At 41.1% G+C, this 27,322-nt stretch overlaps 1 protein-coding gene across 1 annotated transcript in view; it reads left to right on the forward strand.

Moving 5' to 3' along the window:
• Nucleotides 1-17,783, forward strand: part of VGLL3 (vestigial like family member 3) — a 51,552-nt gene extending 33,769 nt beyond the window's left edge. Inside the window, exons 3-4 of the mRNA XM_044994819.1 lie at nucleotides 5,516-6,016; nucleotides 17,206-17,783. Coding sequence (XP_044850754.1) covers nucleotides 5,516-6,016; nucleotides 17,206-17,249 — 545 coding nt within the window. The 3' untranslated portion in view covers nucleotides 17,250-17,783. The remainder of the gene's footprint in view (nucleotides 1-5,515; nucleotides 6,017-17,205) is intronic.
• Nucleotides 17,784-27,322: the final 9,539 nt, after the last annotated feature.

Consider the following 27,322-nt stretch of genomic DNA (forward strand, 5'->3'; position numbering starts at 1 on the left):
TCCAGGATGAGAGAGGGAAACAGACAGACACATGTGCCCCAGAATAGCCAAAATCCTGGTGGTCACGGCACTCATCTGAGATGTGGAAGACTGTGGGTTCAAGTCCGTGCTCCAAATCATATGGAGCAGAGACTGGACCCTGTGTCTCCCACCTCACAGGTGAAAGCCCTGACTACTGGGCTCTAGGATATTCTGGGGTGTTTTGGTCTGACTTTTTTGTGGAGGGGAAGTTCATAAAAATTTTGAAAGGGCTGAGTTTGTCCCAGTACAGAATAGGATTTTTTTTTCAAATCTCAAAACTAATTCCTGATCAGCTGTATCCATGGCCCCTATGGAGCTTTGCAGGGGTACAGAATAGCCCAGCATAAAAATGCCTCATCCAGTATTGCCTTTTAACACAGAATACCCCATGTAATCAGTGCTGTTGCAAAGATCCTTCTGCTCTGAATTTATTCCATGGATGGAGGAGGAAAAGGAGGGTATGCATCTCTTCTGGCTCCTTTGCACCAGCCCAGCTAGAGTAAAGGTGCCCCAGTGGAATGCTGAAAAGAGCTCTTTGATTCTGCAGTTTATAGTCAGAGAAATAAGTAGCATACTTGTTTTTCAAGAGAAATTAGGATAAAATGGATTTTTGTCATGCCCAAACTAATGTCTCAGCATACTAGTTTGAAAGAAGGAAAACAGATAGTCACTCTGATATTTCAATCTTCCAGTTCATTCATTAAGGTTAATGTGCTCTAGTTAGCTAATGCATATTAGTTTGTATGGAGGAAGTTGATGCTTTGTTAGGTTGGAGATGTTAACATTATTAATAATAATCAAGGGTACTTTGGAGTTTCGTTCAATTACTTAGTCAACAAACTCCTTGATAAGCAGTGCATTTATAATTGCCTTGTTGAACGATACATAGAAAAAATTGGGAGTGGGTAGGAGTGTATTGTACATTATTCTTCCTGCATTATCTCTTCTGAATCCTGAATGAGGCATAACAGTTGGATCCAGGAAATATTTAAAGAGCTCCTGCTTTCAAGATGGGGGCGACGCACTAGTTGTGAATTGAGTTTTGCACTGAGTTTTGCACTCAAAAGGATAAGGGTTGCCGCTTTGGGGAGGATGCCTTGTATTTTGCATCAGTAAGAAAGAGTGCAAAATACAAGGCATCCTCCCCAAAGTGACAACTCTTATCCTTTTGAATGTCAAATGAATCTATAAGAAAATCATTTATTAGTTTGAACCAAAATTAATTTAGCACCAGTGTCAGATATTTTTGTTCTTAAGAAATCTGAATAACACAGGTTCTTTAAAATTCCCTGAAATCTTGGGCATAGACATTGGAAGAAGTTTTTAAGATTAATGGTATTTTTTCCCATTATTCTTTATAACTGAAAGTTTTTCTCAGGTAGCAGTAACTGAAGAGTATTATTGTACTGCAGAGAAGTCTAAAAAGAATTGTCTCCTTTCTTAGCATGGAAGCCTGGTATGTTTTCAGTGCAATGCACTGCATGCTGACCACCATTAAAAAGTTAACAATTTCCATTAGTTTACCACTCTGGTATCTCAGATATTGCAGTCCTCTTGGCACCTCTCCCCTCATATTTAGAAAAGGAAATGACTGTGGTAACTGTGGTATATCCGTTGGCAAATGGTTTGTGTTTTGTTTGGTTTTTTTTTATGGAGGCCAATGTAAGCTGATTGGTATTTTTGTTTTCTTTCATAGGGACAGTGTCAGGTTGACATCAACCAGATGGCCAAATTGACACCTCCCCTGCCCAAATGATTGTCTCACCATTAAAATGCCACCTTAGGATGTAGGTTCTTTCATAGGTATCTGACACTGTAGTGTCTGTAAAGACTATTGGTTATGCTCACTCATTCTGAAAAGTGAGGGGAAAGAACAACTTTCAACTACAGTGGAAAACGACATTCCCATGTGTGCTATTTTGGGATGTGGCTCAACTGAAAGGCTCATACAATGTATAATAGACATTTTTGTTGGTAGTGTCATTTGCTTACATAGTGCTCATAAAAAATGCTGGCTTGATAGTTCTCCTGTTTATCCACATAGCAGTGACAGCATGTGCAGCAGAAGTGCAAACTTCTCCACTGATACATTTCCAGTCTGAGTGGTAGGAACCACCTTGTCCACCAGAGACCTCCCTGGACCATTCTGTCCCTGGAACTCTCAACTGAGTCTGACAACAAGAGCCAACTACTGCCATTGGTGGACTTGTTCAGTGGGAACTGCATTGCAACAACCAGATATTTGATCTACTCGATACCTGTTGTAGATCAATTATATTAAAACTTTTTGCCATCATTAATTCAGCCAGCTTGGTAATGTAGTGGTTGAAGGTTTTTGCCCCATTGTTAGTAACCTGAATTATCCAAGGGAAGCCTAGTAGTTGAACATTAATTTGTTTGGTTTTGTGTATGTGTATGTTTTGTTTGTTTGTTTTATGGGTTTGTTCAGATTTGGAGCCTGTCAGCATTGATGAGAGCCGCAGTATTTCCAACACACACACACCCAAAAACAGGGATGGATTCCTCAAAATACTGGCAATGAACTGAATAAAATAAGGGTGTATTATCTAGTAATGAGAATGAAGCAGTGGGAGTGAGGAATACAGTCACAGGGGAGAATATATGGGTGCAAGAAAAAGTTAAACTCTGTTGCCAACTCTCCAGGCAAGTTATTTAAACTCTCTACCTTGGTATGCCCATTTGTAAAACGGAGACAATACCTATGTCCCAGGGGTTTAGTGAGGCTTACATCAGTCATATTTTTGATGCACTTTATGATCTTCTAATACCAGGTGCTTTAGGAGAAGATTACAAAAAAAATAAAAATAAAAATGGAATGCAGCCCTATTAAATAAAGACACATGGAGTATTTTACTAAATAGCCCTGTAACATTCAAAGCAGTCTGGCATGAAGGTAACTTTTGCTTTTGTGCATATAGTGTTTGCCAAAAAAACAAATGAACGAACAATTATAGAAGTTATTTCATATACAATAAGCTAAAGTTATTAATAGTGGCTAGATTCAAAGCCACTGAAGTCAACAGAAGGATTCTAATGGACCTTGAATCAGCCCATAAATATGTCTTAATGGTGCAGACAGACAGACAAAGTATTTTACAATTTTTATTTTTAAGACTGTTTTTTTTTAAGTAAGCAGAGTGCAGTTTAATGGTTTTTGAAGCATCTATTCATTTTTAATGAAGTCTTCACACAAGTCTCTTTGGGGATCCTGGTAAAAAATGAATAGTTCTCAATTAATATAAGCATTGTTATAAACTTTATATGGGGCACAGAGGATTCCCTGACCGGTCAAACATAAAACTTCACCAACCTTTTTTCCTCCATGGGATATTTTTATGACTGTGTTCTTTCATAACATGGTGGAGTCCCATATTTGAAAGTATTTCAATCTTTGGCCAAAAACCCCCTGTATTCAAAATGGGGCTATTCTTATAAGTGATACTTAAAAATGTGAGTTTTTGACAAGAAAGCCAGTAGATTGGAGGTGTTAGTCACTGCATCAAAAACACTAACCACTGCTTATAAAGAGGGAATTTTAAAATGTGATTTTATGATACAATGGTATTGGAATTCTCGTTAAGCATAAATTGAACCCCAATTGTGAATGTAGATAGGTCTTTTATTTCAGAATTTTGAATCCACTTCCAATTAAATGGTTTGTCCTATTAACGTACTTTATAGCTGGAGTTCACCCAAAGGTGTGTAACAAACTAAAGTTCTTGTTGGTAACTTTACAGAGAGAGGACTCAGAATATGAAAACACAGATTTATTTTGCATGCAGCTTTTGAGGTGCATACCTTATTTTTAGTAAAGTTGCAGGATAACAGCATTCATACACTAGACTTAGAGCCAAATTGCAATTCTATAAGGAATTAACGTAAGATGTATTATGCATGATCTACCCCACCAATTTAACAAGGTAATCAATTTAACAAGATCTTTTATCCTGCCATTATCCATATACAGAACCAGTAGCAAATGTCTATTTCAGACATCTCTATTCACCATCTAAGAAAAGCTTTATACCGGAGGTGGCCATCCTGTGGCTCCAGAGCCCCGTGCAGCTCTTCAGAAGTTAATATGTGGCTCCTTGTATAGGCACCGACTCCGGAGCTGGGGCTACAGGCGCCAACTTTCCAATGGGCCAGAGGCTGCTCACTGCTCAACCCCTGGCTCTGCCACAGGCTCTGCCCCCACTCTACCCCTTCCCGCCCCTCCCAAGCCCGCTGTGCCCTCTCACCTCCCCCTCCCCGAGCCTCTTGCATGCCACAAAACAACTGATCAGGAGGTGCGGGGAGGGAGGGGCTGATCGGCGGGACTGTCAGTGAGCGGGAGGCACTGGGAGTGGTGGAGAGGGAGATGATGGGGGGCTGCTGATGTATTACTGTGGCTCTTTGGCAATGTACATTGATAAATTCTGACTCCTTCTCAGACTCAGGTTGGCCGCCCTTGCTTGCAGTAGTGGTGGATTCTCAGTCACTCAAAGTCTCTAAATGAAGACTGGATTCTGTCTAAGTTATTTGCTCTAGTTCAGACAGAAATTGTGAGCTTGATGCAAGAATCATTGGGTGAGATTCCATGGCTTGTGATGTACAGGAGATCAAACTGGATGATCATAAGGGTTCCTGCTGTCCTTGAGATATATTAATCTAACTTTCAGAGTAGCAACCATGTTAGTCTGTATCCGCAAAAAGAACAGGAATACTTGTGGTACCTTAGAGACTAACAAATTTATTTGAGCATAAGCTTTCGTGGGTTACAGCCCACTTCATCGGATGCATGCAGTGGAAAATACCGTAGGAAAATATATATATACACACAGAGAACATGAAACAATGGGTGTTACCATACAGACTCTAATGAGAGTGATCAGTTAAGGTGAGCTATTACCAGCAGGAGAGAAACAAACTTTTTGTAGTCATAATCAAAATGGTCCATTTGCAGCAGTTGACAAGAAGGTGTGAGGAACAGTGTGTGTGTGTGTGGGGGGTTTGAAATAAACATGGGGAAATAGTTTTACTTTGTGTAATGACCCATCCACTCCCAGTCTTTATTCAAGCATAATTCAATGGTGTCCATTTTGCAAATTAATTCCAATTCAGCAGTCTATCACTGGAGTCTGTTTTTGAAGGTTTTTTGTTGTAATATTGCGACTTTTAGGTCTGTATTTTCCACTGCATGCATCCGATGAAGTGGGCTATAGCCCACAAAAGCTTATGCTCAAATAAATTTGTTAGTCTCTAAGGTGCCACAAGTACTCCTGTTCTTAATCTAACTTCTTATTTAAGGAAGGATAGATCAGAAAGACCATTTGATGAGCATCGTATGGACTACTCCACAGGTCCTGACTTGTTCCTGTGCAATGCAAACTGGTGGCAAGCTACTTCACCCACTACTTGTGCTGTGTTTTTGTTTTTAACTGGTAGTTCTAATCTGTCAATTGCTTTCAGTATTTATACTTTTTTTTTCCAGAGAGCTCAACAATTTCAAGCCAACGGAGCAGTTTTCCAGCTTCATTTTGGACCAGCTCTTATCAGCCTCCACCTCCGCCATGCTTGAGTGGAGTCCATCCTGACTTCCCAGTCACTGCACCAGGCACCTTCCCAACAGCAGACCCAAGCAGCTGGCCAGGACATGGCCTTCATCAGACTGCCCCACCTCCTCCCTCTACTGCATCAGAATCCTGGCATTATCCTTTAGCATCTCAGGTTAGCCCTTCATATGCACACATGCATGATGTGTACATGCATCACCATCACCCCCATCCACACATGCATCATCACCATCCTGGCTCTCATCTTGACCCACGGTATGGATCCCTATTGATGCCTTCAGTACGTGCAGCCAGGATTCCTGCTCCACAGTGTGACATGACAAAGACAGATCCTACTACTGTCACCAGTGCTACCTCAGCATGGGCTGGAGCCTTTCACGGAACAGTGGACATCGTGCCAAGCTTCGGGTTTGACACAGGTAAGGTGATCTGCTCATTTCTGTGGCTTGACTAACTGGAGTTATTTGCAGTGACTAAATAGATTCTCTGCACTTAAATCAGAGCCTCTAATCAAATCTTTCAAATACTTTCTAATTGTGACTTCTTCCTACTGATGCTCTCACTGACTTTCAGTAGGAACTGGGCCCATAGCATTTGGCCCGACCCAGCCAAATGATGTACAAGAAGCATTTTGTTTTTTTAAAAAAAAATCTTGCAGGAAATAATGAATGAATTCATAAAGAAGTGCCCAGGAAGTTTATGTAGTCATTGTACATGGGGGGCCTGATTGCCACACCTACCTTCTGTAAAATGGAACAGTTTGCAGCCTTCTTCGGGGAGGGTTGGGGGGAGAGGGGTGCTAATGTCGGGGTGTGTCCCCCCCCGCTCCTGCCCCCCACTCCTCTACTCCATCCACAGAGCAGAGGGGGACACGATGGCTGAGGATGGAGGGAGCTTGCTGGCAACAGCTGCTGTCTCAACTTGCTGATCTACTTAAAAAGGCAAAAACAAGGAGGAATCCTTATAGCACCTTAGAAGGTATCACAAGGATTCCTTGTTTTTGCTGATACAGACTAACAGGGCTACCCCTGTTAAAAAGGCAGTGGGGTCAGTGTACTTAAAGGGGGAGTGCACATCTCTCTCTCACTCTCTCTCTCTCTCACACACACACACACACACACACACACACACACACACAGAGAGTGTGTGTCTCTGTCTCTCTCTGCCATGCTGTCTCCCCTTCCTCCATTCATGCTGCCTTGTAGAGTGTGAGGTTACATTAACAACAATATGTTAACCCTTGAGGGTTCAGCCGAGTGCTAGTTCACCATTTAGCAGTAAGGCATTCCCTGGGAAATATCCCACCCTTCTCCACCCTCTCACTTCACCACCTCAGCCAAGCTTCACAATCATTATTGCTATGTACAGTATTAAATTGTTTGTTTAAAACTTACACTGTATATATATATGATGTCTTTTATCTGGCAAAAAAAAATATCCCTGGAGCCTAACCCCCCCATTTGCATTAATTCTTATGGGGAAATTGGATTCGCTTAACATCGTTTTGCTTAACGTAGCATTTCTCAGGAACATAACTACAACGTTAAGCGAGGAGTTACTGTACTACAGGTCACACTTGACCCACAGGCTGTAGTGTAGCTACACCTTCTTGTAGCGGAACTTCAATTTCAGTAGCAGTCTAGCACCACTGTTAGCATCTGTATGGGAGCATGTGTGCAGGGCACTAATGACCGATTACTATCATAGAGCTCATTTATACTGTCATGCTCTTCCTTCTTGGATGGGTGTTTATCTGATCTGTTATCTGTCAACAGCAGTGCAGACCATATGTTACTTTTGGATTCCCTTCCATGCAATTATGTCACTGAAGAAATATTAGGTTCCTCCAGCTCCCCTTTCCTTGAGATGTTTGTTTGGATTTCAGTTGAGGGAGGGTTTTTCATACCTCTGGTTGATTGATCTATTTGCTAGAATATGATCCACTCTCTTACTTTGTTTAATGTGTGTCGGGGGAAAAAGAACAGGTGGGAAAGACTTGTGCCAGATGAACACACTGTCGGATCTTTTTCAGTCAAAATAACATGAAACCAAAACCCAATTATAATTAAGCTAAAGTCAACTGCTAAAAATCTCTTTAACATTTCTTTCTCTCTGTCTCCTATGTTAACTATTGCAACTCAGCAGACCCCAGCCAGAACCCTCCTTTATGCAACATATAGTCAAACTGTGCTTCATCACGACTATAACAGTGTTAAAAAAAGAACTAGATAAGTTCATGAAGGATAGGTCCATCATGGCTATTAACCAGGATGGGCAGGGATGGTGTCCCTAACCCGTGTTTGCCAAAAGCTGGGAATGGGCAACAGAGGATGAATCACTTGATTTTCTGTTCTGTTCATTCCCTCTGAAGCACCTGGCATTGGTCACTATCGGAAGACAGGATACTGGGCTAGATGGACCTTTGGTCTGATCCAGTAAGGTCGTTCTTATGTACTTGTTGCCTCAAGAAATTAAGAAAAATAGCATAACAGGATTCTTTAAAGTACTGGACAATTTTATGGACATTAGTAGCATCTGCAGCAGTGTAGATGATACAAGGGTAATTATGTTTCACATTGTAAATTGATAATCTGCCAGGATTGGGAACAAATATTTTCCTCCTCATATGATGTGGTTTTAGGCAAGTTACATTAATGAGGGGGTTTTACCTCCTTCTGAAGCATCAGCAAATTGCTATTGCCAATGATAGACTAGTGGGCTGATTCAGCATGATAGCAATTCCAACAGTCATGAAGTCAGGCAGTTGACTCAACTTTCTGAGGATGATATAGGGAGTTATTTAAAGAAGCATAGATCAGGAAAACAATTTTTTTTTATCATGGTGTGGATTACTCCATAGGTCCGGATTGTTTGTATTTAATGCAAACTGGTGGGAAGCTGATTTGCCAACTATTTGGTTTTTATTTTACTTATTTATGTATTTATTTATTTTCATTTTAAACTTTTAGTTTTAACCTACCAATTGCTTTCACTCTTTTCTTTGAGAACAGAGTGCTAACTGTGCAACGTAGGTCATAGAGCTTGGCACCTCCTTACTAGTTTAATCGGGCCAGAAACATCAGGATTCAAACTGACAGATGTTTTACTTACCTCTCACTATTCAGAATGCCATATGCTGTAAACACAATCATGCAAAGTCACTGGAATGTCCCCAGTTTGGTGTATAGCCAGTGCTTAATTTGTAATGAAAGAGGTTCCGGGGCTCAAGCAATTATTTAATTATTTTCATAACTGATGCAGAAAGCCCAGAGGTGCTGGGGCTATGAATTGCCAAGCCTACAGGTGCCAGGGCTGAGCCCTGGCAAGCCCTGGCACAAATTAAGCACTATGTATAACCCTTTATAAACGGGGGGGTTCGGGCGGGGACACAGAGTAATGGCTCATGGCTCAGTCTAACATTGTATTGCAATATTTGCATCATCATGACTCAACATAGTTGTGTATTGACACAATGAAGACATTGAAAGGCAATGGGAGGATGTTGCATCATGATTATCTTTTCTCTATGACTTTATTCAATATTTTCTCTCTCTCTCTTTTCTTCCCTTCTACCCACTTTGTTGTTGGAAAGGGCATGGCTTGGAACTGATTCCTCCGGCTTTGCCTGAGTTGTGTGGAATGGGAGAGTGCTCTTGTGAGTGGCATTCTGCATGAGATCAAGCAGAGCAAAGGAGCTTTAATCATGTGCTTGCACTCCCCCAGAGCCTCATATGCAGCCTCAAAGCTATGTCATTCTAAGGCCATGGGTTGACTATAACTACCTTACTTTTTATCCTTTTATTACTTTTTATGGGAAGAGGAGTGTGCTGCCCAGGAGAATAGTAATGGCATATGGAGCTTTTCACTTCTAAATCAGTAGTTCACATCTAGCTCAGGCTGGCAGCAACAAAGTTTATATCAATTGGCGACTGTTCAGGGGCCTACCTGAAAATTGACTCTAAGTGGATAAGGGTAAGGATAATGACATTTGGCATTAATTGGCAAACATGCTGGCAGTATCAGCAGAGAGGCGACGAACTCAATGGCCGTGGAGAATGAACTAACCTCTTACAGAGAGATGGTCCATCCAGAACAGGATAGAGGCATATTGACAGGAAAACTTGAACTCTAGCTGTCATTGCTTGTACCTCTTTGGTGAAAAGAAGGACATCTACCTCTATAGTGGTCAAGTGTCACATCCCATGAGCTTTAAATTTTTAATATAAAAAATAATTTGGCATACATTTTATAGGCATGCAATTTAAGCAGTTCTTCTTTTCCTAATAATTACTGTGGGCCACACTTCTTTTGCTGCAGTCACATGTGATTATAAAAAAATATTTTGCAAAATTCTTCATGCTGAATTATGTTGAATGAGGGTGTTCTGATCACCAGAGAAGACCAACCTGTAACCTTACCAATACCAGCAACACTGCTGCAATTCTGCTGTTCTGAGTCAGATCTCTGGACTCATGAGTAGATGGTGCCAAAAAACTTCAGTGACTAAAGTCATGAAGAGTCTTTTGTATATTACACTGGTCTACAATTTTTGAGAAGTTGTCTGCTTCAGAGATAAAATGTGCTATTTATTATGTATTTTGATGTGCTGAATTCAAATATGACAATTAAAACAACTGATTGGCTACTGTTTCTAAGATATTTAAGTTTTTACATTTTATGTCTATGTATATTGTGTAGATAGTAGAGTTTTAATCATAAATTGTAAACCTAGGTCTTTTCATGTGTTTATGGTTGCTTTACATGATAATATTTCACCTGTCCTGTTTATGTAACACTTTAAAAATCAGCAAAAGGGTTATCTAACTAAAATTTATTATGAAACAAAAGGCAAAAAACTATTATGTACATAGTTTAGTCCTATTCAGTGTCTACTCGGCGCTTCTTGGCTTGTCTCTTGTATTCATTAAATGGAGCATCTCTTGTCACTGTCCAGCAATAGTCTGCAAGCATTGATGGGCTCCATTTGCCCTGATAGCGTTTCTCCATTGTTGCAATGTCCTGGTGAAATCGCTCGCCGTGCTCGTCGCTCACTGCTCCGCAGTTCGGTGGAAAAAAAATCTAGATGAGAGTGCAAAAAATGTATCTTTAGTGACATGTTGCAATGAAGGCTTTTGTATGCCTTGAGGAGGTTTTCCACCAACAACCTGTAGTTGTCTTCCTTGTTGTTTCCGAGAAAATTTATTGCCACTAACTGGAAGGTTTTCCATGCCGTCTTTTCCTTGCCACGCAGTGCATGGTCAAATGCATCATCTCGAAGAAGTTCACAAATCTGAGGACCAACAAAGACACCTTCCTTTATCTTAGCTTCACTTAACCTTGGAAATTTTCCACGGCAGTACTTGAAAGTTGCTTGTGTTTTGTCAATGGCCTTGACAAAGTTCTTCATCAGACCTAGCTTGATGTGTAAGGGTGGTAACAAAATCTTCCTTGATTCAACAAGTGGTGGATGCTGAACACTTTTCCTCCCAGGCTCCAATGACTGTCGGAGTGGCCAATCTTTCTTGATGTAGTGGGAATCTCTTGCACGACTATCCCATTCGCAGAGAAAACAGCAGTACTTTGTGTATCCAGTCTGCAGACCAAGCAAGAGAGCAACAACTTTCAAATCGCCACAAAGCTGCCACTGATGTTGGTCAGAGTTTATGCACCTCAAAAGTTGTTTCATGTTGTCATAGGTTTCCTTCATATGGACTGCATGACCAACTGGAATTGATGGCAAAACATTGCCATTATGCAGTAAAACAGCTTTAAGACTCGTCTTCGATGAATCAATGAACAGTCTCCACTCATCTGGATCGTGAACGATGTTGAGGGCTGCCATCACACCATCGATGTTGTTGCAGGCTACAAGATCACCTTCCATGAAGAAGAATGGGACAAGATCCTTTTGACGGTCACGGAACATGGAAACCCTAACATCACCTGCCAGGAGATTCCACTGCTGTAGTCTGGAGCCCAACAGCTCTGCCTTACTCTTGGGTAGTTCCAAATCCCTGACAAGGTCATTCAGTTCACCTTGTGTTATGAAGTATGGTTCAGAGGAGGAGGATGGGAGAAAATGTGGGTCCTGTGACATTGATGGTTCAGGACCAGAAGTTTCATCCTCTTCCTCTTCCTCGTCTGACTCAAGTGAGAATGATTCTGGTGCATCAGGAACCGGCAGTCCTTCTCCGTGGGGTACTGGGCGTATAGCTGATGGAATGTTTGGATCAGTCCACTTTTTCTTCTTTGACACACCATTCCCAACTGGAGGCACCATGCAGAAGTAACAATTGCTGGTATGATCTGTTGGCTCTCTCCAAATCATTGGCACTGCAAAAGGCATAGATTTCCTTTTCCTGTTCAACCACTGGTGAAGATTTGTTGCACAAGTGTTGCAGCATATGTGTGGGGCCCACCTCTTGTCCTGATCTCCAATTTTGCAGCCAAAATAAAGGTGATAGGCTTTCTTAACCATAGTGGTTATACTGCGCTTTTGTGATGCAAAAGTCACTTCACCACAAACATAGCAGAAGTTATCTGCACTGTTCACACAAGTACGAGGCATCTCTGCTCACTTTGGCTAAACAGAAATGTGTCCCTTTGCAAAATCAAACACTGACAAATGAGAGAGCATGACACTGTATGATTTCTAGAGCTGATATAGGGCAATTTGTTCAGCAGAGTGATGTAAGCTTCGTTATGATTGCATCATCCATGTCTTCTAGGAATAACATGATGCAATTCATATCATGTATGATGCAATACCAGCTTCAGATTGCATCATTCATTGTTTTGCCTAAAAAGCAAGTACTGTCCAAACCCAGTCATAGATTTATTCAGAGATCCAGCAAAGAATCCTGTGGCACCTTATAGACTAACAGACGTTTTGCAGCATGAGCTTTCGTGGGTGAATACCCACTTCTTCAGATGCAAAACCCACTTGCATCTGAAGAAGTGGGTATTCACCCACGAAAGCTCATGCTGCAAAACGTCTGTTAGTCTATAAGGTGCCACAGGATTCTTTGCTGCTTCTGCAGAACCAGACTAACACGGCTACCCCTCTGATACTTCATAGATCCAGTCAAAGATGTATTTTAGTCATTTCTGGTTTAAATTGAGATCCCTTCCCTTTATAACTCACTTATCCTCCGCCATTCCCAAGTCAAGGGTCATATATACTGACCCAATAGCATATCTTGAAAACTAGAGCCAATCAACAATTTTAAGCATCATTTTTGTTCTCAGTGACCCAGAATTAGTAAAGTTTGACTACATTTATTTCAGAAGCATTTTGGCTGTAGAGCAGTGTTATCAACACCCTGGGAATTTGTGATTCAGAACATTGTTAGCTCCATGAACAATGATTCAGTAAAGTACTGATCTCTGTTTTGCACATCTTCTTACACTTTCTTGGATTCAGTTTTAGTGTGATGCTGAGGGGTGCGGGGGGTGGGGAGGGGCATTAGGTACCTCACTCCCATTAAATGTAGTTTAATCCCCACATGTTGTGCTGAAAATTAACACACCTATAAACTTCCACTTTAGCACTGTGGGTTTTTTCTTAAACAATTTTTAAGCAAAATCAAAATCTCTTAATACATTATAAACTGCTGGCCTTCGGTGAATAGTGCCCTACTGAAGTTTTGAGAGCCCAAGACATAGAATTTGAAGGAAACTGACTCACTACTGTTATGGTGCGTTATGTGCAACTCGTCCTGAGTCTCTGCTCCCTTGACTTCAATAAGCTTTATATCAGGCTCTAACAGAATAGCCTGCAAGAACTTGCTGCAGATCACTGCCTATGTAAAGAGAGGCCATTGACTAGGCCATGACCCCTAGTGGGCATCTTTGAGACTTTTGCTTGGATTAAATCCCTGTCTATGTGCAGGTCCAGCAACTTGGCTGTGCACCTAGGCACAGTCCCAGGAGAATGGGGAATCCTCACCCTACCCCTCAGACTACAAAGCTGCTCCACAGCTGTCACAACTTTGCAGTAAGCTGTGACTGCCCTGATTCCCAGTCCTGGGGAATGGCTGCTGGAACTTGTGGTCCAACCAACCCCACCCTCAGAATCCACTCCTCACCTCCACCCATGCACTGGATACAGCATGCCTGCGGCAGAACAGTGCTGTACAACATGCAGGGAGTGTAGGCATCCTTCATCCTGTCCATCCATGCACCTGTACAATGGACCCATACTCATTTTGCTGCCTCCAGAACCATTGGTAGTCCCAAGGGGAATGGGAACAGGATTGTTTACCACTTAAGAATGTGCTAGAAGCGCTGCTGCTGTACAGATGTTCTGGGAGTAGAAGAAGAGATTTCCTGCACCCACGTAACAGAGGATTTTAGAGTATTTAAGGTCTATATCTCAATATTAAAGGTGAGGATCACATGAATAAGATACAATTTAAGCAAATAAAATGTAGAGTATCAGAGGGGTAGCCATGTTAGTCTGGTTCTGTAGAAGCAGCAAAGAATCCTGTGGCACCTTATAGACTAACAGATGTTTTGCAGCATGAGCTTTTGTGGGTGAATACCCACTTCTTCGGATGCAAGTAGTGGAAAAAAAGGTGCCACAGGATTCTTTGCTGCTTCAAATAAAATGTAGTCTTCCATCTCCTTGTCCAGCTGCCTATGCAGCCCTCCTTTTGGAAATATATAGGAGCTACTATGGCAAATTCAATGCATGCTTAAGTGAGCATGGCCTACGGTCTTCAGGAGAGTTGACTCCATTTACACCTGCCATAATTTTGACCCTTTGTCTTTGAATTTCGCTAGCTGGGTTAGACTTCTTCTAAATGACCTGATTTTTTAATACAAGCTGTAATTAGTCACAGTGCCAGCGTTTCACAGATAGACACTTCTCTGCAAATGTGGAAATACTGAGTCATGCAAGACAAGCGAAGACGTTTTTATAAAGAAGAAAAATGTTTGCTCAATCAGCCTATTGTCGGATAAAGCACTGTTGTTCAGAAACTTGGCTAGACTGAGACAGCATGCTGGTAGAACTGCAGATTGTCTTCCAGTAAAAGAGGTGGAGAAATAATGAAGAAAAGGCATGTAAACTGTTCCATGCCCAAGATTTATAAGTCAAACTTTAGTTTTTGGTTTGTTTTCAGTAGTTATGAATTATAGATGCATGGGCTTTATTACTTTCCCTCATCTATGTTAAAATTCCTATCTGTTTACTGCAAAGACACCTAGTGGAAAGGGTGGAGCTGATCAGTGAGTTAGTCTCTTGCTATTGCATTCTGTCGACAAACCTACATCCTCTTAAACATATGTCTTTGTTTTTAAGGCTTTTAGAACCATATTAACTCCTTTCCCCACACCCTCTTTTGCTGCCTCTTAGTAGCCCTTAGTACTTGACTTTCTTACCCTCAAATTGTGTCTGCCTGGCTAATGACTCCCTCTTGTTTTATAAAATATTTTTTGCAGATAAAAGGGGAAAATAACACATAATCACAAGAGCTGGTTTTGAAGTGTGTGTGTGTGTGTGTGTTTGAGAGACTCCCAGGGAAGCAAAATTTGACACCTAAACAAAATGAGAGTGTCATCACATAACCAAGTCCCTCAATCTTAGGGTCAGGTTTAAAGACAGATGCTTTAAATCAGGGATGACCAAACTTTGCCTAACTGAAGGGAACAATGAGAATTTGGTAGGAGATGTAAAATGGAGCAAACAATAACCTCCCTCCTCTTTAATATGGCATTGTGGCCAGCAGAGTCCACAGGTCCCAGCATGCTGTGTTCGATCCAGATCTGGGCAGCTGGACCTGGCACCCTGGGACCAGTAGTCTCCTTATTAAAGGTTAGTGTAGGCATATGCTTCACTTGGCTCGTCTGTAAGCTGTATTTGTTCCTGGATCACACTTCTACCATCCTTATGCTAAGCTGAAGATCAGTGCTTGGCTGGTGATTAAAGTAAAGGACTGACAGTTGGACAGTCTGGGTTTTATTCTTGGCATAATCACAGTCACGAAACCTCTCTGTGCTTCAGTTTCCTCACCTATCAATTGCAGCTTTCACAAATATATGCAAACTTCTTTGAAGTCATCTGGTGGATGGTGCAATATATTGTTCTTCTCTTCCACTAGCGATAACTAGTAACTTTGTAGCTGGCTTCTGAGGTGCTATTGATCATCAGCAGTTTAGCTATATACATACATGGGGAAAAGAGGTGGTGGTCTGATCCAATACATGTTACATTGTGAGTTTAAAATTCTGAAACTCACGTGGATGTTCTTGGGCACAGCTAAACCAAAAAACTGTACAGGAGGGTACAACCTTAGGGAACCAGCCACAGCCCTGAAATGTGAAGATGTTCAGATGGGAGGTTCCATTTTTGGCCCATCTTTAATTTTTACAGACTAATGGCCAAAGAAATCCCGAGCTTAGGAAAGTGCAGTGCCATTGGAGCCAAATGGGAATTTGCACCTGCTTAGGCCAGTGGTGAATTTACAACGGATGAGTTAGTGGCACTATTCATGTACTAAATAGGAAGACAATACTATTTATAGCTCAGTATAGAGCAGAAATGCTGCTGAATATTTCTCATGGTGATAACTGTCATCTTATGGTTATAGTGGGAAAGATCTTTTAATGTCCACCTTGTATTTAGCTGTGACTCTCTGAGTGCCTTTCCCAGACCTGAGGAAGAGCTCTGTGGAGCTCAAAAGCTTTTCTCGTTCACCAACAGAAGTTGGTCCAGTAAAAGATATTACCTCCCCCAACTTGCTTAAAGTAATAGGAGTGCAAGTGCTTAGCTTGTATTTTTTGCTATAACTAAACTAGGAAGTAAGGTTTTTTTTGTATGTATTTTTTCTACACTTTGTATTGTCTAAGTGCTAGCTCTCTCCTGATGTAACTCTAGCAAAGAGTAAATCCCTCCGGACTAGATAAATTCCAAATTACAGCACAGATTCCACTGCTATAACATGAAAGCCCCTGCACAGCACATTTACTGGCTGGTCCTTGATGTTTATAAAGGAAAATATCAGAGAAACTCATACCAAACTCAAGCTGAAAGTCATTTATTTTCCCTGTGTGAAAGCACAAGCAATTCTTGGCTAAAAATCTGATGTGCTGCAGGTGAAATTGCTTAATATTTTCACCTGCCGTTGGAATTCCCCCCAATCCCTGCCACCCCCTATTCAAGGTGAAAAACTGCAGATGGCTCTGAGATCCTAAAATGTTAAAATGTATCAGGCGTTCTAGAAAAGAGGTAAAGTTCTAGTAGAACCATGATCTAATTCTGTGAGAAAACTGGTTCTGCTCCATGAAGGCCCATCTATACTACAAATACAACACTGTCAGATTACACTGATTACAACTCCCAATGAAGTTAAAACATGATACAGTTTTGCTCAGTGTAAACTATCAGCATTACTGAAGTATGCAAGGATGTCTAAGGCAGTTTAGGGATACTTACTTATCCTGGGAGGACAGCAGTGTTGTAAACAGGTCCCCCCAAGACAGCTGTAGTATAGATGGACTATTAATACAGGATTTTGAGAAATATATATACCCCAGCTCACTTTCTTGGGGTGAAGGGAATGTTTTATCAAATGTCAATTCATTTTTTTTCCTTCCCTAAAACTAGGTCTACAGCATCAGGACAAGAGCAAAGAATCTTCTTGGTTCTGAAGATCAGATGCATCTGAGCACCAGCTAGTGTCCCCCACAGCTGGGATGATGATATTGAAACTGTTGACAGTTTCTGCACGGGGGCAGAGGACACACCGCTAAGGAGAAGATGAAGAGCTAGTCATTCTGGTTTTGCTATTGAGCCTTTTCTTTGGCAGGCCACTTCTGGGTCCCAGAACATAGAAGAAAAAAAACTTGTTTTTCTTTCTTTCCTCATCTGAGCCTGCTGCAGCTGTGCAACTTAACTCCGTTTTGCTCCTCCTTTAACAGTGTTTTGTTTTGTTCATTCTGGTGGGTTTTTTAATGCACAGCCTTGATTGTAGGGAAAAGACTGTGCCTTGACTACAGTGCTCATCCTTTCAGGAATAGAGTTTTTGTAGCTCTTTGTGTGTCTATTTTTGTAGAAATACAGAAAGTTTGGGTAAGAATTGGTGGACTATTTTAGGATTCCGTATTTTTTTTAAAAAAATTGTAAAATTGTTAAGTTCTGTTTAAAGAACTTGCTCTCAGAGAAGCACTGGCAAAAAATGTATAAAACGCTTATTTTTAGATATTTGTATTTGTGTGTTTGTTTTGTTACCTCAATTGTCTTTTCTTTTTAAAGAGCAAACCCTTTGCTAGTCCAATCCTTCATTGTTTCCGTTTTGCAAGATTTTGCAGTTTTTTGTCCTTTATTCTAGCTTAAACAGCTATAATTTACTCTTAACATTTCTACTAAATATTTTTCCTGCCTGTCAGATTGTAGAAATGGTGTCTAGATTTTCTTTTTCTTGCTTCTGAAAATGGCTTTGTGCTGTGCTGACTATTAGATGAAATGTGTGAAACCTTTAGCATGGGGCAAAGTCTGCCTTTATTATAGGATCTATATTTTCAACCCATTCATTCTTTCAAAATGGACCAAATATTTATATGGACTTAAAGGAGAAAAGGAGCCTGAGCCTGACCCAGTGTCCATCAAAGTGAACGGAAAGCCTCTCATTGACATCCATGGACTCTGGATCAGGCCCTTTTCCTGTGATAACCATCCACAAATTGGTATTTTCATTTCTAATAATTTTGGGAGGCAGGAGTTTCAGTTTAGGCCATTTGAAGAGTGATTTTTTTTCACGTGAACATTCAAGGATAAAATACAGGTTTTGCAAAAAGCTACAACTCATGGAAACAAAGTGTTTTCATAAGGCCGGATCTTGCAATTTGCTGAATAGCTTGTATGAGTTGCTTGAGTGCCTTCAGCTCCTATTGAATTCAACTTGGGCTGAAGTTTTCAAAAGTCGGCCTCCGATCTCTGGTCCCTTATTGTTTGGTTGCCCAACCTGAGACATGTTAGGGACTGAATCTGAAAAGGGCTGATCGCCTGCAGCTCCTATGGACTTCATGGGCAGTTATGAATTTTTAGCCTTGGACTATCCATTTAAGAATCCACTCTGAGCTAACTTTTTGATAATTTTAGCCACAGAAGTTTGCAAGAGGATTGCTGGATTGGGCCTGATCTAGAAGCCCCCCCCCCCCCCAAACACACATGAGGAGTCCTTTGGAAGCCAGTGTGAGTAAGGACTAATTCCATGAATAAGAGCTGTAGCATTGCATATTTAAAAAAAAAACAATCTTGCAATTAGCTTGGTGTAGGTGGAGCTATGCACAGAGCTCCCTTGACTTCAGTGGGGTTTTTATGGGGTCAGGAGTCTGCCTGTGTAGTGCTAACTGCAGGACGAGGGCTGAAGTTGGTAATGCAGTAATTGTTTGGAAATGTTGCCTTTTTGCTCCATTCAGCTTTTAACATATATATTTAAGCTTTCTCTCATTTTTCAAAATATTCCTATCATATATTCTATTTTTGCTACCACTCTCCCAGCCAAAACATTCAAAAGATGAACAAAAATAATCTTAAGTGTGATCAGTACTGAGATAGAGGCTGACTTGTCTTTAGGGCAGTGAACATCTTAAATGTGGGGTTTACAAGTGCATAGGACCCACAACTCCAAGTGAAGTGAATGGGAGCTGTATGTGCTCATCCTCCTGAAGTTCAGTTCTATATCTTAATGAGATAACCTTCCTCTACGCTCTCAGGACCTGGCGCTGTGAGGTGCTGAGCATTTTCCACTCCCATGGAAGCTATCTGGAAATGGAGGCACTCAGAATCTCAGAATTAAGCCCTTAATGCTAAAGCACATGTTTTGCTGATTTGGGGCATTAGGCCCAGCTTTTTAATGGTAGTTAGGCATTGCGATACCTAAAGATCTGAGCCCCAATTATAACATCCTTAACTCTTTCCTCCTATCTCCCCTAGTCATTAACATTTTTTTCCTGATACTGAACTTCACTCCTACTATATTCTCATAGCAATGTTGCTCTCCTGGGGGAGCTGGTTTCTCTGTTGCTCAATGGGTTAGTTAGCAACAGAAAAACCTCAAGGGTAGGATGCTAGCATAAGCTTCTAAAAGTTTGGCTACTTATAAGAAAATTGTAGTTCAAGAACTATTGCAAGATCAGACTCCTTTGTGGCAGTGCCAGAAAGTCCTGGGTTTGGCTTTGCTGGAAATGGTGAAAAACAGTTTTTCATAGATTTGGCTAGGCCTGCAAGGGAAAGGTTCTAACCAAACCTTTTGAACTAAAAACAAACCAAAAAAAAAAGTTCCTTTTTGAATTTTGGTTGGTTCTTATTGTCTCTGAATTGGCTCACCTGTTTCTAGTAATAGTGGCCAATTGATTGCTCTCTGCTTTGCAACAACAGAGCATGGAAGGACTTGCTCCTGTTCCCATTGAACTCCCAGTGACTAAAAAGACAGTATGGCAAGGTCCAAAGTTTCTGCTCAAATCTCAATTAGTGTTGTTTTTATGGGTTAGCAGGTAAGCGAGATGTGAATGAGTGAAGATCCCATCATCTCCTGTTTCCACCATAAGGGCTCTTCCCACTGGCTAAACCTGAGAATAAGTCTAAAGTACTTCTGCTGCTCTGCAGGGTTAGGATGACAGAGCGCCAATAAAAACACGCTACTGGTGTAACAGTTAATGCATCTGATCAATTGACGTAAAGGTTTATTACATTTTTCTCCCTGTTAAATTTAATTTCACTAGCAACTAAACTGACCTTTGCTAAGAAATTAGCTGGAAAAAAAAATAAAACCAAAGCTGTAGTAATATGGTTGCTCATATATTCTAAAACTTGAAGGACAAGAACAAATCTTCCACATGACAAACCTTTACAGTTGAAGTCAGCAGATTTACTCCACCAGAAAAAAAAAAGAAAAGAAAAGAAAAGAAAAAGGGCTTATGAGAAGCAGATGTTGGGTTGATATCCATTCCTGAAGGAACAGATTCTGTACTCGCAACATTTCAGTCTGAGAGTACTGATGGCAGTGAAAATAAAAGGGAAAGGTTCTGACTGACTGCTTTCGGGGCATAAGAGAAAAGGTTTGTAAAAACAGGGCTCAGTCAGTCCACAAGTCTTAACACACTGCAAAAGGAATCATCTCATTGCATATATGCTAAATTCTACTGCCCTCCCAGGAAAATGGCAGATTTATTTTGTGAGGGCCTGTACTAACATAATGTACTTTATTACTATTTCCATGAGGAAATGCTGAAATGATTTTTGTGTCCATACAAATAATGAAATTTTTATTATAAAGTACTTAACTCTTTTTGTAGAGGTTTCTACCTACTGAGTTATCTGGGGTCTGATCCTACCCCCTGTGAAGTAAACTGGACCACTCTCACAGATTATAAGTAGGAACGGGACCTGTCAATCAGATTGAACCATTCCTGAGACTCTGTTTGTCCATTAGTTTTGAAGCAGAATTCCCCAATAGTTTTAATAAGGGTGTCTCCAGCTTAAAAACTGATGGTACAATATGGCCCTTAGTCACACAGCAGACACAGTTTTGTTGGAGATTTTTAATACATTTCTCCTGGTAGGAGACCTACTTTTGTTCTGATTCTTCAGATTTTTCAGTACTAGAAACATAATTCTGCAAGGTAATCAGAGATTGTGGGGGGGGGGGGGGTTATAACATGGAAATCTTCTTGGATGTTTTTCCCTCCAGCTTTAAAAAAAAATAGTTTCTTCCTCAAAACATGCTTTATAAAGAACACTATCTTTTTTCAAATTTTTTGGAGTTGTTATACAAGATTTTTTCTCCCCTTCCCCTCCCCTCACTTCCTTTAGAAATTAATTGGAATTGTATGGTAAATCCCATCTGACTCTGAATATTTAGGCATTTGCATTTCATTATGTTCTCCATGACCTCAGGGTTGTGTGAAATTTTTTTGTCTGTACAAAAGGCTTTCAAATGCTCTTGATAAACCCTGGTTGGCTGTACCTACAAATGTGACCAGGCAGTCAGCAGGTATCTATAAACAGAGGTGCAATGTGTTTTCATGTGGTGGACAAGTGATAACTGCTGACGATGGATCATTCTACTCACTTCAGGCACAATTCTTTCTTTTTAGCCATAGAGCATTAATTTACATTTCTGTTAAACAGATAATTTTTTAAAAGATTTTAGATTTTTTAAAATATTCCAGCCTCTTGAGATTTCTAAAGTGTGTTTGAACTATTAATATTAGAGGCTTTAAAGAAAAAAAAGTTCACTTGACATATATGTCTTTTAAACTGAACTCCCAGGTCCAGCAAGAAGGGATTTTTTGTTTTTTAAGGAAACATTGCCTTTTAGTATTAGTCCTGTGGGCACAGTCTTGCAGTTGTGACTCAGGTAAAGCTCTCATTGAAGTCAATGGGCCTTTTGCCTGTGCAAGATCAAACCCTTTAACAGTGACAGGAGTGCCAAAGGTAGTTTTCTTACAAAGCTTTATCCTGATGTGCTCGGAGCAGAGAAGAGTACCTCTTGCATTTCATGCGGATGCTTGGACAGCCCCTGCATAGTGCTGTACCCAATCTACATAGGCAAAGAAGACCCAACAGGGGAACTAGATATTCCTGAAACTCAGTGTTGCTGACCCCTTAATCCACACTCTGAGGTTCTTGGCATCCCCTGACTAGAAAAAGTGTTTCTTCTGTTAAGAGCACTGAACTTAGCAGTCTGCAGTAGCTCTCCTGGGGGCTGCATCTTGTAAGGTGCTTAGAGCTTCCTGTGAAGTGCTGAGCATCCTCAGCTCCCATTGTAGTTAGCTGGAGATGAGGGGTGCTTAGAATGCCGTAGCAGACATTCAGCATTTTGCAGGCTCTGCCACCTAATGTCCACCACTATGCAAGATCGAGCCCTAGAAAGGGAATAGCTAAATAAAGGCCCTTATTTTATTTTTTTGAGCAGGGATCCTAGAAAATCATTTGCTGTGGAAAAATGCAGAGTTTGTGTTTTTAACACAGATCTTTAGTTTTGAAATTTTATGAAAAAAAATATACAGTGGAACCTTAATTGTCCAGTCTAACTTAATTGTCCGAGCTAATAACCAAAAATTCAGATAATTAAGAGAATGGGTGGGGCTGAGCCCGGGTGGTGGAGCTTGGGTTGTCATCTTAAAAATTGTAAATATATCAATAAAACATTGTGTTCACTTTATATCTGTCTATATTGTGGGTAGGAAAACTAAAGTTCAGTATTTCATTTTAATTACAGGAAAATGCAGATTTTTATGGTTGTTTTTTTTTATTGGAGAATTTTGGTTTATTTTTATCATGGAAAACTAGGATCCCTGCTCGTGAAAGACCTGATCCAGCTTTCACTGATGTCAATGGAAAGACTTCAGTGACAGCTGTGTCAGCAGGATCAGCTTCTAATGCCTGATCTCCATCCCAAAGTGTTGGTGGGCACAAAATGTTGACTTTGTGTCTGATCCATAGTCTGCTGAAGTCAGTGGGAGGCTTTTCATTGATTTCAGTGAGCTTTGGATCAGGCCATTAGTATTTATGCAACAGCAATTTTTATAGTAACTGAAGTTTACATGCTTTATTAGCAAAGTTGCAAATCGTTGCTGCGCTGAATGAATCCCCTTTCCCTTCCAGGATTTGTAGCTGTTGTTTAAAACCATCAATCAAATCAGGTGCCTCTCCCCTCCCATCCACTTTCAATCCTTACTGCCCTCAAAACTCCATTTAACTCTTTTGTGCCCCGCATCAGAATTGATGGGGGACATGATGTAAAGAAAAGTGTTGGGTTTTTTCATTGTTTAATGAATAACTTAATGTGAATTTTTTATTGTTATATTTTTATGTAGCAGTTTTGGTTTTGTCTGTATTTCTTGACCATTAGCTAATGCTTTCATGTTTTATTCTTATGCAACTAAAGAATTCATAAATCTCTTTGTAAATTACAGCATCCTGTGGTTTTTATTCCCCCTTCCCCAGGTTGATTTTTAGAGCAAAGGAATTTATAACATGCTTTTCATCAGAAAACAAAACAAGTGTTGGGAATAGTAAATGAGACTCTTCCCTGAAGGTACTTGCTCTTGATTCCATACATTATCATCTGACTCAACTGGGATTATTTGTTTTAAATTGTTTATGTTTTGTTGACTTTACTGGGACACGTGGAGCCTTCAACAATTTTCTTTCTTCCTTTCCAGGATGTAACACTTTAAGTAGAGGTACATTAGAAAAAGGATGTTTTACTGTATAGTCTTTTAATACATGCTAGAGGTTATATTATAGGTGAAGGTGGTAGCACCATCTGTTTTTAAGGTTGCTTGACCTTCCAGTTGGAAGATCCTGTTTTCAATTGCTTATAAATCTATAATCATTCACTCTGAAATTTCCCATGGTAGGTGTCTGCGTCAGACTGCATTTTTCTAGAAAATTTCAGTAAAAATGTTTCAGCCATTTCTGAGAATGGGATTAGCAAAAAATGTTGTTTTGCCTATGTTAAAAAATTACGTACAACCATTTTGATGAGAGAATCTTGTGCTTCTGTGTTTTGGAATGGAGACTTGACATTTGGCGGGGTGGAGAGTGGATGTCCTGGTGGCGTGGATGTGTGTTTTGCAATTCTCTTGAAAACAAAACAAAACTGCACTGTAGTCAAGGTTTGAGCCTTTGAAAAAACGCAGTTTGCAGTAGAGATGTATTGGAGTTTGGCAGCAACATAAACCAAAGCAGGATTTTCAACCGGTGGTCTGTGGAACCCTAGGGGCCTGCAGACTACGTCTAAGATTTCCAAAGGGGTCTGCACCTCCATTTGAATTTTTTTAAGTTTCCGCAAATGAAAAAAAGGTTGAAAGCCACTGAACTAAAGAGTCTGTCTGCCCTGAGCATGCTACGGCCCAAGGCTATAAGAACTGGGAAAGAATTTCCCTGAACTGTCTCCTATGTTCTCGGTGTTTCTTCTGCTGGTGTCCAGCAGTGAGGAGGAGGAGGAGGAGGAGGAAGCAGCCTGCCTGAAATGCAGGGAGCACAAGAGCTGTGCAGTCGATACAGGATAAGGAGCCTATGAGAGAAGAATGAGATGGAGCCAAGATACTGAGACTAGCTGAATAAGACACCTGGAAATGGGAGTAGGCAAACTGAGAGGAGGAGGGATGGGGTCCGGGAGCCAATGTGCAAGGGAGCATGGAAGGACAAGGAATGGTGAAATATATAGGTATAGCTTGACTAATCCATGAAAAGGGACAGGAGGCATATGATCACACCGATCATATATTTGTTGATGGTTAACACCAAAAAGTGAAAGAACTTGTTCGGTGGGTTTATTATAAGCTAAGAGTAACCAGGGTCAAGAAAAATTCAGAATGAATAACAGGAAAATACTTCTCCAAAGATCTGTTACACTGCATAGTAGTCCCAAATGGACATCCCATTGCTCTGAGACAGCCATGAAATATCAAAGGGATCAAACTGATCTACTTCCTCTCCCTCGGATTTCTCTCCATAATAAGGCTTCGGTTATATTATCCCAGGCCTCAGCCTCCATACTTTCAAGGACCCATACCACAGGTGTCTCACCTTGCCATATATGTGCCATTGTAACTATCAAGAAAGGACAGTACAGGAAATAAACTTCAGGAAATGTGATGTTGAGAGATCCTGTTCATCAGCAGGCGGGATCAAATCCGGGACCTGTGGAGCTAAATATATGAGCCTCTACTGCATGAGCTATAAGCCCCATGGCTATTAGCAGACTGACTAATCTGTAAGTGATCTAGGTGCCACTAGAGGAGGACAGAGCACACACCAGGCAGGCATGGGTTACAGAAACAGCAGTGGATAGGTTGATTTTAATCATACTGGACCAGATCCTCAGCTGATACCACTGAGTTCAGTGTTACAGCAAGCTTCTCAAGTGGTGTAAAGTAATCTCCAAATGTTTATTTTAAACTTGTACCAGTTTAAGGCTGAATTCTGGTGCTTAAGGACATAGGGAGGTGCTTCTCCCCATACAAAGTGCAAGCCAGATTACTTCCATCGTGCATATGTAATCCACATGCCTCCTGGGTGTGGTACTCTGATCTCTCTAGTGGCACCAAGACCACTTAGAGAGAGATTAATGAGTCTGCTCTACAGCCTTAGCTAAGAGCCACGTGGCTTTTAGCTCATGCAGTAGAGGCTCATGCATTTATCTCCAGGGGTCCCAGATTTGATCCCACTCGCTGACGACCGGGGATCTGTTGATGTTACACACAGCATTTGGGCTGGCAACACATGCCGCACATTCCAAAGAAAATGTTCTGCACAGGGGAGCAGCAACCAAGGCAAGGTGCCATTGCACCATCCCACAGCTCTCAGTGGCTGGCACATTCCCTGTAACAGAAGATGCCCTGAGCTGCACCTCTGGTCTTTATTGGCCCTTATGTTTGAGATTGGGATCATCTTCTTTGTGAAGCCTCTGAATTCAAAAGGTTGGGTTGTCTGTATGTGTCTAAAACAGACAGGGTGGAGATCAAGCCATCTGGTGAGAATTCTTCACAGCTGAAGTGTGTGTTCTATAGGGACACCAACTACCACTGAAATTATTATTATTTTTTTTTTTTGGAACCTGCAATCATCCAGTAAATTCCTACATTTTGAAACATCATTTTTGGCTTCATCAAAAGCAATCGATAACTATTGTAAAAACCCTAAATCAGAGGGTCTTTGCTTTGACAATAGCTGTACATCTGCAATTGGTTTATTACTCGGGGGAGAAAGAAATTGAGTAATAAAGTTTTGATGCCAGACATAGCATGTAACAGAGGTATCTCTGGCTTTGAAAATGATTTGTCATGTGAATGCCCATGGTAGAATCAAAGTTCAGAGAGCAGGGTTTTGGTTTTTTCCATGCCCACTGAGTTTAGACAGAATGAAGAACACCAGCTCTAGTTTCCCACCGCCAACCAGGCAGCAGAGAGCATTGCATTGGAAGCCAAATTTAGCAACAACGGTTTCTGTATCTAGCCAAATACTTGAAAGCCGTTCCCCTTTAAGCGTGACATGCTGGTCTTTTCATGTGGCTGGAAATAAAAGAGAAACAGGCTCCCTAATCTCTTTCAAATGGGCAGGTCCTGAATGTATTGATTTTCTTGTTGTTCGTGTAAAAAACACATTTGAAGAATTGCATATGGATTCTCCACCCCCAAAGTATCCCTAAGCTTCCAGGCCAAATAACTCTTGCATGTCTGGCTGGCTCAGTGAGGACAAAGTGCCGTGTTATCATCTTACAGACGTTTCGACAGCAACCTTGCACCACCCCCAGGAAGAAACCTGTCTCTCACTGGAGACACAAAGAGTCATGATGCTGCCTTTGCTTTCTCTGCACCCCAACCTTGTGCTGGGGGAAGTTATTGTACAATTTTCTCTTGAGCAACTTACTCCCTGCCTACCTCTTCATGGTCTGGTCGGCTACTCTAGTAGGTTGCGGGGTATGGAGCAGGGCTCCTCCAGCCCCTGCCCCTTTCTTCCCCGCCCCTGTCCTTGGCCACTTGCTCACGCTGCTCCGGTGAGCAGCCCCTGTTCTCCTGCCCGTGGACAGGATTACAACCTGAGCTGCGCCAAGCAGAGGAGTAAGCATGGATCTTGCTGTCCCCGAATGGGCAAGTAAAGGCTGTAGAAACAGAAGCCTGGTTAAAGGGTCTAAGCACTAGATTGGGACACAGGAGTCTCTGAGTGCTAGTATTAAAATACTTTAGCCTAACTGAAGTTAGCAAGT

This window comes from Mauremys mutica, chromosome 1 (assembly GCF_020497125.1).
Source record: "Mauremys mutica isolate MM-2020 ecotype Southern chromosome 1, ASM2049712v1, whole genome shotgun sequence".
Taxonomy (NCBI): Eukaryota; Metazoa; Chordata; order Testudines; family Geoemydidae; genus Mauremys; species Mauremys mutica.